The sequence below is a fragment of the Cebus imitator genome, unplaced genomic scaffold (genome assembly GCF_001604975.1).
Source record: "Cebus imitator isolate Cc_AM_T3 unplaced genomic scaffold, Cebus_imitator-1.0 Scaffold60, whole genome shotgun sequence".
NCBI classification, from domain to species: domain Eukaryota; kingdom Metazoa; phylum Chordata; class Mammalia; order Primates; family Cebidae; genus Cebus; species Cebus imitator.
In genome coordinates this window covers 6,610,737-6,623,937 of record NW_016107375.1, presented here as the reverse complement: position 1 = coordinate 6,623,937, position 13,201 = coordinate 6,610,737, and the positions used below count along the sequence as shown (strand labels likewise).

Here is a 13,201-nt window from a genome sequence, read left to right as displayed (position 1 = left end):
AAGAGTTTTGTTTTTTAACATCTGCTAGGTAGCATTACTGACAGCCCATTGACGGCCTAAAAGAGTTAAGAAAATTTGGAACCCTTGTCTTTTTGTACAAGAAAATTGCCAAATTCATCTTTGAAAATGGCAACTCATGTACACAGTTTGGTGTGAGATAACCAACAGAACACTGTGTGGTATATAAAATATTGTATGGGTATTCTTTATCTCATTACAAAGTATTTTGAAATTGTTTTCTGTTGAAAGGTCTTGCTCTTCTAAAATTACCATGTGGGCTGGCCTGCTATAAATTTAAAATAAAGGACACTGGCAGCACCCTGAAAGGAACTCACCAGTCAATGGTGAGATGCCCTGTCAATCCCTTGAATGCATGTGCCTCTCCTTCTCCCAGGAATCTCATGCCCAAGTGTGACAGGTGACCCATCATCTGACGAGCAGCACAAGTAAGGGCATGGCTGGAGTTCCGTATATTAAGCATTAGAATTATTTAGGTAAAATATAAATAATGTAAATACAAATTATTAATGTGTTCTTTCTGCAGCACAGCAAATTGTCTGTGGAGGGAATGTGCACCCCACTTGGGAGGCTGCTGGTTGAATTTAGAGAGACAGAGAAGAGGTGAACAGTGTGAGCAAGGTGGCAGAAGCAGGAGAGCACTAGGCAGATTTCTAAATCCAACACCATTCCTGAGATCAGGGAGATGCCCTGGGGCACTAACTGTTTGGTGGCCTAGCCCACTTCAGAGCTCACACACATAAACATGCTCACACCTACACACCCACTGCTTCACCTCCCTATCAGCCAGTCTCCCCACCTCGTCCCTCTACCTCATCCCAGGAAAAAATGTGAAATAGGAGCAGAACAAAGACTAGAGTTCTTCAAGCCATTGCAACTGCGATAAAGATTTCTTTCACAATAAACTCCTAAGAATAAGTTGTTTGAATAGTCAAGCAGTTACTAGGCTTCAAACAAGCTAGTCATGTTTTCAAAGAAGCTCCAAAGTATGGTAAGACGACATTAAGAACAGGATGAAAACACTGTCATATTACGACAAATCCCCCACATCTGCTAACTCTTAATTCTAAATTACTGCTTTAAACTTAGCAATCCTCTAGCACTTGTGTTGGTAACAAGCAGCAACTCCGATACCCACTACCTTGCAGAGGCCTCACCAGCAGAGGCAACTTGCCATCTTTTTCAAAAGAGCTTTTAAGGCCAGGGCTGTAGAAGGTTAATTTAAATTCTAAAGATGGAAGAAGAAAGTTTGCATGCCAAGGCAGGTTGCCTCATTCTCCTCATTAAACATAAAAAGCAGCATTATGAAAATAAGAGACCATTACCAAGGCAAGCACAAGTACAAAGTAAAAAATAAAATAAAATGCACAATTTACATTGGAGAACATGAGACACTTGAATTCCATTGAGTTTGTATTTACTGACCACATAGTATGCACCAGATCAGGTACTGCTGTATCAATGGCCTGTGCTGGGAATTCTGAAAGCAGAAAAAAAAAAAAAAAAAAAAGATGTGGACTTTGCCTTCAGGGTATCTTCTAACATGTATCAGCACACAAAATAATTCACACTGCAGCTCCCTGCCTTGTTTGAAGCACAGGATATTCCATCTCCATCTGCCCTGAAATGCACCCCAACTCCAGGCAGTTCAGCCTTCCTCAACATCTTTCCACCTCTCCTTAGGAACATTCAAACAGCAAGAAAAACTCTAAGGAGTCTAGGAATACATCTGCCTTCCTCCACAATCCACCCAAAGCTTTCTTGTAAAATAGGATGTGTACATGGGCAAAGTACAGTGTACAAACATGAGCATCTGTTTCTTGGGAATATTCTATGTAACTAACCTTGTTAGCCCTTGGCTCAGGGGGCCTACTACATCTACAGATTTTGCGTCCAAAAAAGCAGTGCTAAGTCCATTCTCCAGTTACCATAAACGACTTGACAAAATCAACAGTATGCTGATGAGCTAATCTTCTGATAATGGGAGTGAAAAGATAGAATGTCTAGATCTGGATCAACACCGGCTCAACCATTTGCATGGCAATTTCAAATATGGATAGAGTCTGAAGGAAAATTTGTATTGCCATTGTGAAGAAATGAATTTGCATTTTGCCTGGGCCACTCAATAATTATTCTTTAAAACTACAAAGAGCAAGCAAGATATAGGACAATTATAGGAAGGAGAGCAAATATGGAATCAATCTTGCAGCAAGAGCCCAGAAATGACTTTCCAATCATGAAACAATTTGAAGAGAGAAAAATCTGTGAACATTTAGAGGGACAGTGAAATCATAAGCAATAAGGGGAAAGATTTATGAATATCAAACCCTGCCAAGTCCAAAGTTCTCCTCCCCCCATACTAAGATTTCACAGTTATTCAATTAAATAAATGTTTTAGAAAGCCACCCCACATTTGGAGGCACAATTGATCATGAGTATAGAAAAGAAATATGGCAATCTAAATGTAGAAGGGAACTTCCAAGAGCATCTGCTTCAGCCTTCCAATGTAACAGATGAAGAAACGGAGATGGAGGGGTTAAGGGATTTATCTCTGTTCCCACTGTTTTCCAGCTTCTTCTACACAGAGTCCTTTCTTCTATACCATATTCTTCCATTGTTCACACGGAGGGTAACAAATCTGAACTGAAAGTTTATATAATAAGCATAAAGGAAAAATAAATGAAATTCAGATGTTTGGTAGATGTGAAAAACTCCAAAGATTATAATGTGCAAAACAAAGAGGGATACTAAGTCATAATACCTGCTGACATCAGTGGAGATTGGCTTATGGCATATTTTTATTTATGCTGTTGGTCAAAGCATGAAACACAGAGAACTCATTCATTTTCTATGCCATTAAGCCAGGAGGGCAGCTACAAGCGTAAGCCTTCTAGGGAGGTGGTGAATGCACAACCTTCATTGAGAACATTTCCTCTTATTTTTCAAAAAATATTTAGGTGAAATAGGCCAGGTGCAGTGGCTCACACCTGTAATCCCAGCACTTTGGGAGGCCAGGGCGGGTGGATCATGAGGTCAGGAGATAGAGACCATCCTGGCCAATATGGTGAAACCCCATCTGTACTAAAAGTACAAAACTTAGCTAGGCATAGTGGTATGCACCTGTAGTCCCAGCTACTCTGGAGGCTGAGGCAGGAGAATCTCTTGAACCCAGGAGGCAGAGGTTGCAGTGAGCTGAGATCATGCCACTGCGCTCCAGCCTGGTGACAGACTGAGACTCCATCTCAAAAAAAAAATAGGTGAAATAAAGCCCTGAGAGGGTGGAAATTAGAGCACTGTCCAGCCCTAAGATTTTAAGATGTTTTATTGCCATTTTTTAAAATAATTTTTTAACTTTGCATTATGGAAAATGTCAGGCATACATCAAAGTAGGCAGAATAGCATTAAACCTCATGTACCCATCAATACCAACTTCAGCTTCGACGATATTAGCTTACAGTCAATCTTGTTTCATCAATATTTCCACCTACTTCCTCCCTTTCTTAATATTTTAAAGTCAACCCCAGATGATAGTATGTGATTTCATCTATAAATGTTTTAGTATGCATCTCTAAAAGATAGGCACTCAAAAAGCGTGATCACAATGCAATTATCACACTTATGAAAATTAACAGTAATTATATCATGAAATGCCCAATGTTCAAATTTCCATTTATTTCATGATCTCTTTTAACAGTTTGTTCAAATTGTCATCCAAATAAGGTCACTTTATCTCTTTAGTCTCTTTGAAGGAGCAGTTTCATCTTCCCCCTGCCCTACAATTTATTTGTTGAAAACACCAGTTTGTTTGCCTGGTCTCCCACAGTCCACATTTTACAGAATCAATCCCTGTGTGTCCTTGGTCCTCTGTATTTCAAGGCAGTTAGTTCTAGAGCTGTGCTGCCCCATAGGGTAGCCACTAGGCACACTGTAGCTATTTAAATGAAAATTAAGTGCTATTAAAAATTCAGCTTCTCAGTTACACCAGCCACATTTCAAGTGCTTAGTAGCCACAAGTGGCTAATGGCTACCTACGGGCAGCACACACATACAGAACATTTTCACCATCTCAGAAAACTCTGTTGGACAACCCTACTCTAGAGGTTTACTAAAACTCTATGAGGTTGCTTTGGGGGAAGTAGACATTGAGCAGTAGGTGAGTCATCCACCAAGTCTTTGACTCACAGTTGATCTCCTACACAGCAGTCACTTTAAACCTCCACAATAGGACTTTGAAGATAAAATAAAAGTTCAGGAAATACGTGTGTTTTAAAAGTTATGTAAGTAGTATACCTAAGCATATTTTTCTGATTTCCTTTATTACTCAACTCTTTAAACGAGATTTAACCATGTTGAGATATTTATGTGCAGTTTATTCATTTTAATCGATGTATAATATTGCATTGCTTTATATATCACAGTTGATTAATTAGATTGTTTTCAGTTTTCTGTGTCATACACTGAGCTTCAGGGAACATCTTTGTATGACTTTTGCCTCCTGTTACATATGAGTAAAGAAAGGCAAGCTTGACATGAAATTGCTGGGACAATGAATGTGCACATCTTTAATTCTTAACAGTTATTGCCCAATCACGCTCCAAAATGATTATAACAATTTACACTCCCACCAACAATATGCGAATGTTCCCAGTTTCTTACATCATTACCAATAGGAGCTCATGTATATGCAGCAAAAGGATTAAAACAAGCATAAAAAAGAAAGGGAAAGGAATGGAGAAAGGGAGTCATGACTTAGCTCAATCTGCAATGTTGTCTTTCTTATTGAGAAAAAAATGACAAAAAGTTAACATTTGTTAAATGTGAATGGTGGGCACAGAAGAGTTGGTTATGTCATTTTTTAGCATTGTTTGGTAGAGTTACACTATCAGAATTAATTTTTATTTTATAATCTTTTTTAATGCAAAGATGTAATAAATTATACAGTTTCACTGTAAAGAGCGCCCCCCCCCAAAAAAATTAGCACATAGTTTTGGATATGGAATTATCTGCTATCTGCTAGGCTTCTGTTTGTTCATTTCTTTGTTTCAGTTTGGAGATTTTGTTTGGTGGTTTATTTATTTATTTTGGCATTTCATTTTTAAAAGACAACACATAGGGTGACAATCCATTGCTTATATTTTCTCCAGATGACCTGCAGCTCCTGGAGTATTTCCATCAAGCTTAACTTGGTCAAATACAGTATTGCCAACTAATTGATTTATTTTATTCCTCTATGCCATATTACATGTCAGCAAGGTAATTTATTTTATAATTTCATGCTATATTATATAATATATCACATAGCATTTGCTTCCTCTATGGATGATATAAACCAAAGAGAGGGCAAACTGTAAATGAAACCTTTGCTTGGATTAGTGTCAGGTTTTGTGGAGCATTACTGACTAGTTGCCATTGACTCATGAGCTATGTGGACAAGATAAGTTATCTGTCACTGACACGGAGGTGGGCTCAGTTTTAGTATCACTATATTTGCAGTGATCACTTTAAAAAGCCAAACTAGAACTATTCTAAAGAATACGACTACAAGACCTGATTAGCCTGATTTGTCAGTCCAGAAACAATTCTTAAATCTCTTTTATATACAAGGCACCCTGCTAGGCCCTCTGAGAAACATAAAGACAGACAAGCATTGGTTCTTGCCTCTGATAACTTACAACCGGGCAACCCTTTTCTTTTACAAAACTAACTACAAAAATTTTATTTTTATAGTCAGAAGCTCACTCTGGCTTTGTTCTATTTTGATCTTTTTAACTTATTTTAAAGATCATTCAGCAGTTATTCATTGCTCGGTCAGTCTTACTGACCTTTGGCCAAAAGCAGTAACATTTTGACCTGGCCTGTGGGACTCAGCTCTTCCCACTCCATGAAGCTGGGGGTGTAAATAACTTCAAATAAAACCCTCCTGGCAATCTGCTGGGCACAGCATGAGAGAGAAATGGGACAAAGCAGGGGAAAGAATCAAGTGGGAGTACCCAAGAATAAGTGAGAATGGTATCCATGTTTTAAGCATCTTTTTCCTCCCCTCTTAAGATATTTATTCTGCTTCTTTATTAGTAGGTACAAAAAAGAAATGATGAGAGGAAGCAATAAACCAAAATGCCAAAATGCAACACACTCCCCTCTATGCGTGGGTCTTCCACATGGGCTTCTTTGGAGTTGAACATGTAGCGTAAATCACAGCAGCAAAGAACTCAGTGAAGACACACTTCTAATGTTTATAAACAGCCAGGGGGAGTGACCACCTTGAAGGTGGGGCCATGGAGTCTGTGTGAGTGTTTGTGCCCATTTGTGTGTATGTGTGCATGTGCACACAGGTATCACATATATGCCTGCTCATGAACAACACAAGGAGAAAGAATGCTCTGCAGGAGGAATGGCTATGTCTTGAAGCCATTCACACTTTATGGTGTCTGAACTTCAAAATTAAGCAGTTCTGAAGGCCATTTAGTGGCGGCAGTGCAGGACTTCCTGAGACAAGAAGTTTGGCTCATAAAATAGAGATGCAGCTGGCCAAAAGGACATGAAAAGAGCTCTTTGCAAACACCAGCCTGGGAAGGGTACTGTAAATGATTCAGAAACATCTGGCTGATACTTCCCCTGAGGTTCCCAGAGGATGAACTGGTTATGACGGACCTGGTTAACTGAATGCCATCAGGCAACTTGACTAGTCCAGAACACTGGGGGAAAAGCATGGAGATGATACCATCACAACTAGAGTGCTCCAGGAAATAAGCCTCCCTGTGTCAGCAGAGAAGGGTTAGGAATAAAGTTTCAGTTACACATTCTTATTCTTGATCTGGCCAAGGCATCTCTTCCACGAGATCGATAGTACCTCAGCATGATCCCGATTACTTCATATGGAGGCCCATGTGCCTTTTTATTCATCCAACACCTACAAAAAAGAAAAAATCTAATCCTGTGCTAAATTGAATCAGATCAAATGTCAAAAGGGCTGAATAAAAAAATTACCTCTATAATCAGAAAAATAATGGGAAGATTGATATTGTGATTCTGACATTGAGTCCCATGGCTCTAGGCCAGTTTACTTCAACAGCGTGAGCCTCAGTTTCCACAACTTTAAAAAGGGAATGACAATATTTCACATAATTGTTGAGAGGACTGAAATAATGTAAATAGAAGTACTTTGTATACACAATAAATATATGACAAATGTTTATTTCAATAAATAAAAAGGAAGAATACATCTTGGGCATGGAGACACACCCATAGCATTAATTCTCCATAATCTTTATAGCCAAGTAGAATGCTAGCTGTCAGTGAAGAGGCTGGGTTGAAGGCAGCTCGCATCTTGTGCTCAATTTCTTCTCTCTTCCCCTCCTGCAGTCGGCTCCTCCCTGAAGAAGAGGTTCAAGCGGAGGGAGATCGAAGCCATCCAGTGCGAAGTGCGGAAAATGTGCAACTACACCAAGATCCTGTCCACCAAGAAGAACCTGGACCACGTGAACAAGATCCTGAAGGCCAAGCGGCTGCAGAGACAATCAAAAACAGGCAACAACTTCGTCAAGAAGAGGCGCGGGCGTCCCAGGAAGCAGCCCACCCAGTTCGATGAGGACTCCAGGGACCAAATGCCGGTGCTGGAAAAATGCATTGACCTGCCCAGCAAAAGGGGCCAGAAGCCCAGCCTGAGCCCGCTGGTGCTGGAGCCCACCGCCAGCCAAGACACCATCATGGCCACCATCGAGGCCGTCATCCACATGGCCCGGGAGGCGCCGCCCTTGCCCCCGCCCCCGCCGCCGCCCCTGCCACCCCCTCCACCACCGCCCCTACCCCCGCCACCCGCTCTACCCAAAACCCCCCGAGGCGGAAAGAGGAAACACAAACCGCAGACCCCCACTCAGCCCCCACAGCAGCCGCCCCCGCAGCAGCCCCTTCCCCAGGAAGAGGAGGTGAAAGCCAAAAGGCAGAGGAAGTCCCGAGGGAGTGAGAGCGAGGTCCTTCCCTAGGGCGGGTCTGGGCGTCTGCACCTGGGGCCTAGGGAACTGACACGTGGGAAGCGCAGTGAGCCGGGGCGGGGGCGGAATCCCCCTGCTGCAGGGACACCCACGCCCTTCTCTCCAGAAGCCAGCCAGGCAGGCAGAATCGGGCCAGAAGACGGGGCTGAGCCATCCGGAGCTCTTGGGAAAGCAAAGCAGGGAGACACCAGAAGAAGCAGCTTGTCTGAGCCTCACCGCAGCTCCCACCACGCGGCGCTCCAGTGCGGCTGGATCCTCCGCAGGCCCCAGAAGGCCCCCAGGAGGAGCAGGCTGGTGGCGCTCTCTTGACCTCCTGCTGCCACGGTGCGCCCTCGACTCGGATTTCATTTGCTGGCCAGGGATATCGAAAGGGAAACACCCTAAATTAGGAAACATTCCAAGAGGAGAAAAGCTGCAGATTGCTCAACTGGCATTGCTGTAACCCGTTTCCATTTAATTGGTTTTTTTTTTCTTTTGGTTTTCAAGCTCTACTAAGCTTTGGGTACCAACGTCATCTTCGGGTGACCTGAATCTTTCCCTTAACCGTACAGTTTCTCAGATGGAATTGTGTGATCAGAAGGTGAAATTCTAGTGATAGGCGACCTTAGACCCGCATACATGTTTTGTGTGCCTCCTCTATCGCACATACACTGATTTTTAGCATTGTCTGTTCCTACTTTTCCTTTGCCCATTGTACTTGCATATACCTTTTCATTAACTTATTTGTTGCCTTTTTTGTTTTTCTTGGTACACATTTAAATATTGTAATCCTTAACCTGTGCTGTAAAGTTCACCCTTGGCATGCTGTTCCAAGAAGCTGGCTTTGAATCCCAATCATTGTGAAACATACTCAGTATCGATAAAACCTTTTTAATAAGTGACGCAGAGCAGCCAAGGATATGTTGACCCAGATGTCATCCAGGCTATTTTTATACTTAAAACATATCAGCAGAGCATAGGCAGAATAAAACGGTTTTAATACCACGCAGCAAATGGAATAACTGACAAACCACCAAAAACTGAAACCCCAGACCCACCAGAAAGACAAGTGTCTAGCAATGCCTTGTTACCTGATCTTTTTCATACAAATGATTGTCATAGGTTCAAAAAAAGGAAACAAAAAGACAGTAGAAGTCCATTATCCCTTGAAAATTATTTCTTAAAAGCAAATGGGAGTAAGTGTTCTTATCTGGAAAAAAAAAGGAAAATGCTGAAAGGGTATCACCACTTCAATTATATCAAGCCACCTTGGACAAAGTATCCAAATTGTGGTTGCCTTAATAAACTAAAACATTATTGTACATAATGTAATTATAAATCTATCAGTCTGCATGGATGCAAACTGTGTGTGACAAATCGTCTTTTAAATGGTCAATTTCAGCTGTACATTTCTCATCGAAGTTGTACTGTAGCCATTGGTTTAGCGTGGACAGATATTCCATCTCTATTATCCATTTCCGCAGCCCGAATAAAATATGTTAAGCAGGCTCAGAATGAATATGAAGAATTCCATTTCCGTAGATGTTTTCTAAAAGTCAGATTGTGGAAATTTCAAATAAGTATTTTCAATTTCCTCCCTTACTCCCTCTTACCTTCCCCAAGACATCAAACACCTGGCATGGTAGATTACAGAAAGAGACACTGAGAGAGAGAATTAAATTTTCTGATGGTAATTAGACTATCTGGTTTACCTCCAAATTAAGTTTCTTTACAGGAAGTTGGGACCAGCTGGAAATTGTATTATCACTTCAGAACACAATATTATTTCCTTAGAGATGGATTTTTATTGGCAACATAAAAGAATAAGTGATGGAGTATTTATGTGAGTAAATTTTTAAGTTCCAAGTTAATATGCCTGCATACATCACTGCTCCATCATGGCACCAGCAGTTGGTTGAAATTACCCACATAGTCATACTCTTCTGGTCTGTCACCATGGACTTCACATCATTTGCTGCCCACGAGGTCAATCGCATTTAATCCTAGCAATATGTAAGTTTAAAGGACTGCCTTCTCCTGTTCTTTAAAGCTTACATCCTAGGTACTCAGTTTGTGACCTAGGTTGACCTTTGGCATTTCACACGAGTTGAACAGCAAAATCAAAGCAGCCATTTTTGATTCGTCATTCCCAAGCTATGTCTGAGTGGTTCCAAAGTCACCTGAAAGGAAGGTTTAAATTAGCCCCTCCCACCTCACCCCCCCCCCTTTGCTATGAAACAGCAACCATTTTCATTCCAATTCAGCCATAAAGAGGTTTCTCTTACTGGATTTTGAAATCACTTCTTTCTTTCATTTGCGCTTCTTCCTTCCTGTGTTGTACTATCTCTCCAACCACGTCTATAAGCAGAATAAACATTCTTGCAGAGGAGGATGAGCTGGCAGGCACTCTGCAGACTCCTTTAATAAGGACCCAAAATTTAGTTGGCATTAACCTCTAGTAGGTGAGAAGTTCCCAAAACACCTTTGAGTACGTTATAATTTCCAGACCTCTGAAAGATATTTCAAGAGATTTAACAGCAGAGTTGCAACTTACATGTGAATTCTGGTCTACAGTGGTCATGTGAGTTAAATTCGAACCCTCTACATGTATGACCTTAGATATAGATTGGAATACTGCAGAGGACCAAAGCTGAGGCACGCTGAACAGCCGCTGGGAGGCAGAAGCAAGAACCATCACCCACACAGCCTCCTCTCCACCACCCAGTTCGTCTCTCAGTATCATGTTATTTTTTTCTGCTGCTTTTCATTAACCTAACTCCTCATCAGTACAACCATTTCCTGATTCTCTAACTATCCCGATTCCGTTAGCCTCTCCCCACTTGTCCAAACTCAGCTCAGCAGTGGGCCAATGCAGCTTCACAGCCCAAAGTTGGTTGCAGAGCTGGAAAGAAAACCCAGCTCTCCCGACCCAGATTGTGGAGGTCTCTGGCCACCCAACAATGCCTTCTGGGGCTGCATTTCTTTTTTAGAAGAGGACATTTGGGATACATGGTACTCCTTATACAGATTCACAAAATATTTTATAAGAGAAATCCCTTGATTTTTATTTATTTTTCTTTTGTTTTCTGGATTACTTGCCTTCAGTAAGCAGATATGGACCCACTTGTAAGGAGTCTGGTTAGTGATGAGAAAAGGATGAAATCTAGATACAAAAGCTTCCTTGAAGGTGATGATGGATCTTTAATCCACCTGACTAAGTATCTGGAAGAGCCACTTGCTTTTCCACCCCTGATCTCAAGTGAGAGGAGCAGAAGTTTAACTTCCTCAAATAGCCTGGCTCTGGCTAAAACCCAAGGAAGAAAGGTCAATGGAAAGAAAAGAAAAGCATGTCAGGGGCTGGTTTGTGACTTGGCAGGACCAGGAATCGGCAGCCACTGACAGCCCAAAGAAGGTGACTAAGGGCTAACAGAAGATTAGCATGTTAACTTGGCTGCTGTCCGGAGTAGGAGGCCATATTCAATGGCAGTCAGAATTTGTGTTCTGCACATTGCTGGGTCTATAAATATGATAAGCAAGTGGTGACAGAATTATAGAATAAGGTGATGTACTACATGCAGATCATAAAGGATTTGGTTTTAAGACTTAAGTAGAAAATCCCACTCCTAGCTTATTACCCAACAATATTCAGATAATGAGCTTTTGGAGAATATTTTTTTTCCCTATCACTAGAAAGATTTACCTGGAAACTGTCTAAAGTCTATATACATATTTCCAAAGCCTTTAAATACCAACCGTAGCATAGAGAGAGAGGGGTGGCAGAAGCTGAAATGCCTCAAAAGCCATTTAAGTGTTACGTTGCAGGATTTTCAGTCCTTCTCGTTATGTAAAAGTAGATAAATATAGACGTTATTCTCAACATTACCCTATAGTATCACAGTGGTCCAAATGCCAGAGCTTACAGATAATGTCATCACAGTGCCTAGAAACTCGAACTGTAATAAACCGTAGCATTTTCTTGGTGTTTCTTAAAGTTTCTTTCCACAATACAAGGTCCTCTCTGCCTCTTGTTTCTTGGAGAGTTCACCCCACTGATGAGTCTTCTTTCCCTGTTGGACTCACTCATTTGGGGAACAGTCTTAGAAGCACATATCAACCAAGGAAGAAACTTCCTGGATATCTATTGCCCACTTGCCCAGGTGTAATAAACACTAAAGGGGGGAAATTGAAAGGAGCTGCCAGCTGATCAACATGGAAGGGCAGTTCCACCCTAGATTGGTCTTTCTTTTTCTTCCTTTTTTTAAAAAAAAAATCTATTTCTTAAATAATAATAAATGCACATGACGTGTTAAATATGTACATATATATTTCAAAAGAAAAAAAATGGGGCACAAGATTGTCTTACAAGTCGTGCTGGCTAATTTTTAGTTTGTATTCATAAGTGGTTTTTAAAAGCCTTTTTTAAAGTGTAATTTGCATGTTCTACTTTGATTGTATGTAAACATATTTTAGAACAAAAAATGTATTTGTATTTTATTGAATATAGAGGCAAGAAAAATTGTACATTGTTTGAAATGTTCTTTTTGTAACAGTTTTTATTCATAAAGCATTTTTGTACATTTAAAATGAACATGGACTTGCTGTTATTTGAGGCGTAGATCCATCTAGCATGCTTACTGTCATGCTCCCCCATGGTCTTAGATGTTGGGTTTTAAACATTTTTTTCTAAAAGAAAGCTCAGTCTTTTTCGCTACCAGATCAGGTTAGCACAGTATACAGCACTTAACTATTAAAAAAAAAAAAAGTTAATCCTATTCATATGTTATTCATTGTGTGAAATTAAAGACATTCAATTCAGTCTAACGTGAGTTGTGAATTCTTTTGTTTTATTTTCCATCTGGTTCACATCACTAAGGAGTTTAATAGCATTTGGGGGTCTTTGCTCACACCAACTGGATATAGAATCATTGAGAAAATTTTAACAAAACTTCGTTTTTTGTATGATACTGGGAAGCACATTCTGGGTAAGAGTCGAGTCTGATTTACTGGGGTACTGATTCATAGAGTATGGCACTAACTGGCCACCAAGCCAGGGCTGATTCATAGAACTGGTCAGACCTCTGCTGAGAGCAATCAAAAGATACTGTAAGATGTTGAAGACCCACCCTGTCCCAAATTTTTAGAAGAGCATTACAGATAGGGATTAAGCTTTCTCATTAAATATCCCATGATGTCACACATCTGAAGGAAGGACC

The 13,201-nt window shown here is 40.7% G+C and overlaps 1 protein-coding gene across 2 annotated transcripts in view; it reads left to right on the top strand.

Moving 5' to 3' along the window:
* Positions 1 to 12,809, top strand: part of SETBP1 (SET binding protein 1) — a 377,233-nt gene extending 364,424 nt beyond the window's left edge. For both annotated transcript variants that reach the window (XM_017529721.2, XM_017529722.2), the window contains exon 6: positions 7,381 to 12,809. In XM_017529721.2, the coding sequence (XP_017385210.1) occupies positions 7,381 to 8,000 (620 nt within the window). In that variant the 3' untranslated portion in view covers positions 8,001 to 12,809. The remainder of the gene's footprint in view (positions 1 to 7,380) is intronic.
* Positions 12,810 to 13,201: the final 392 nt, after the last annotated feature.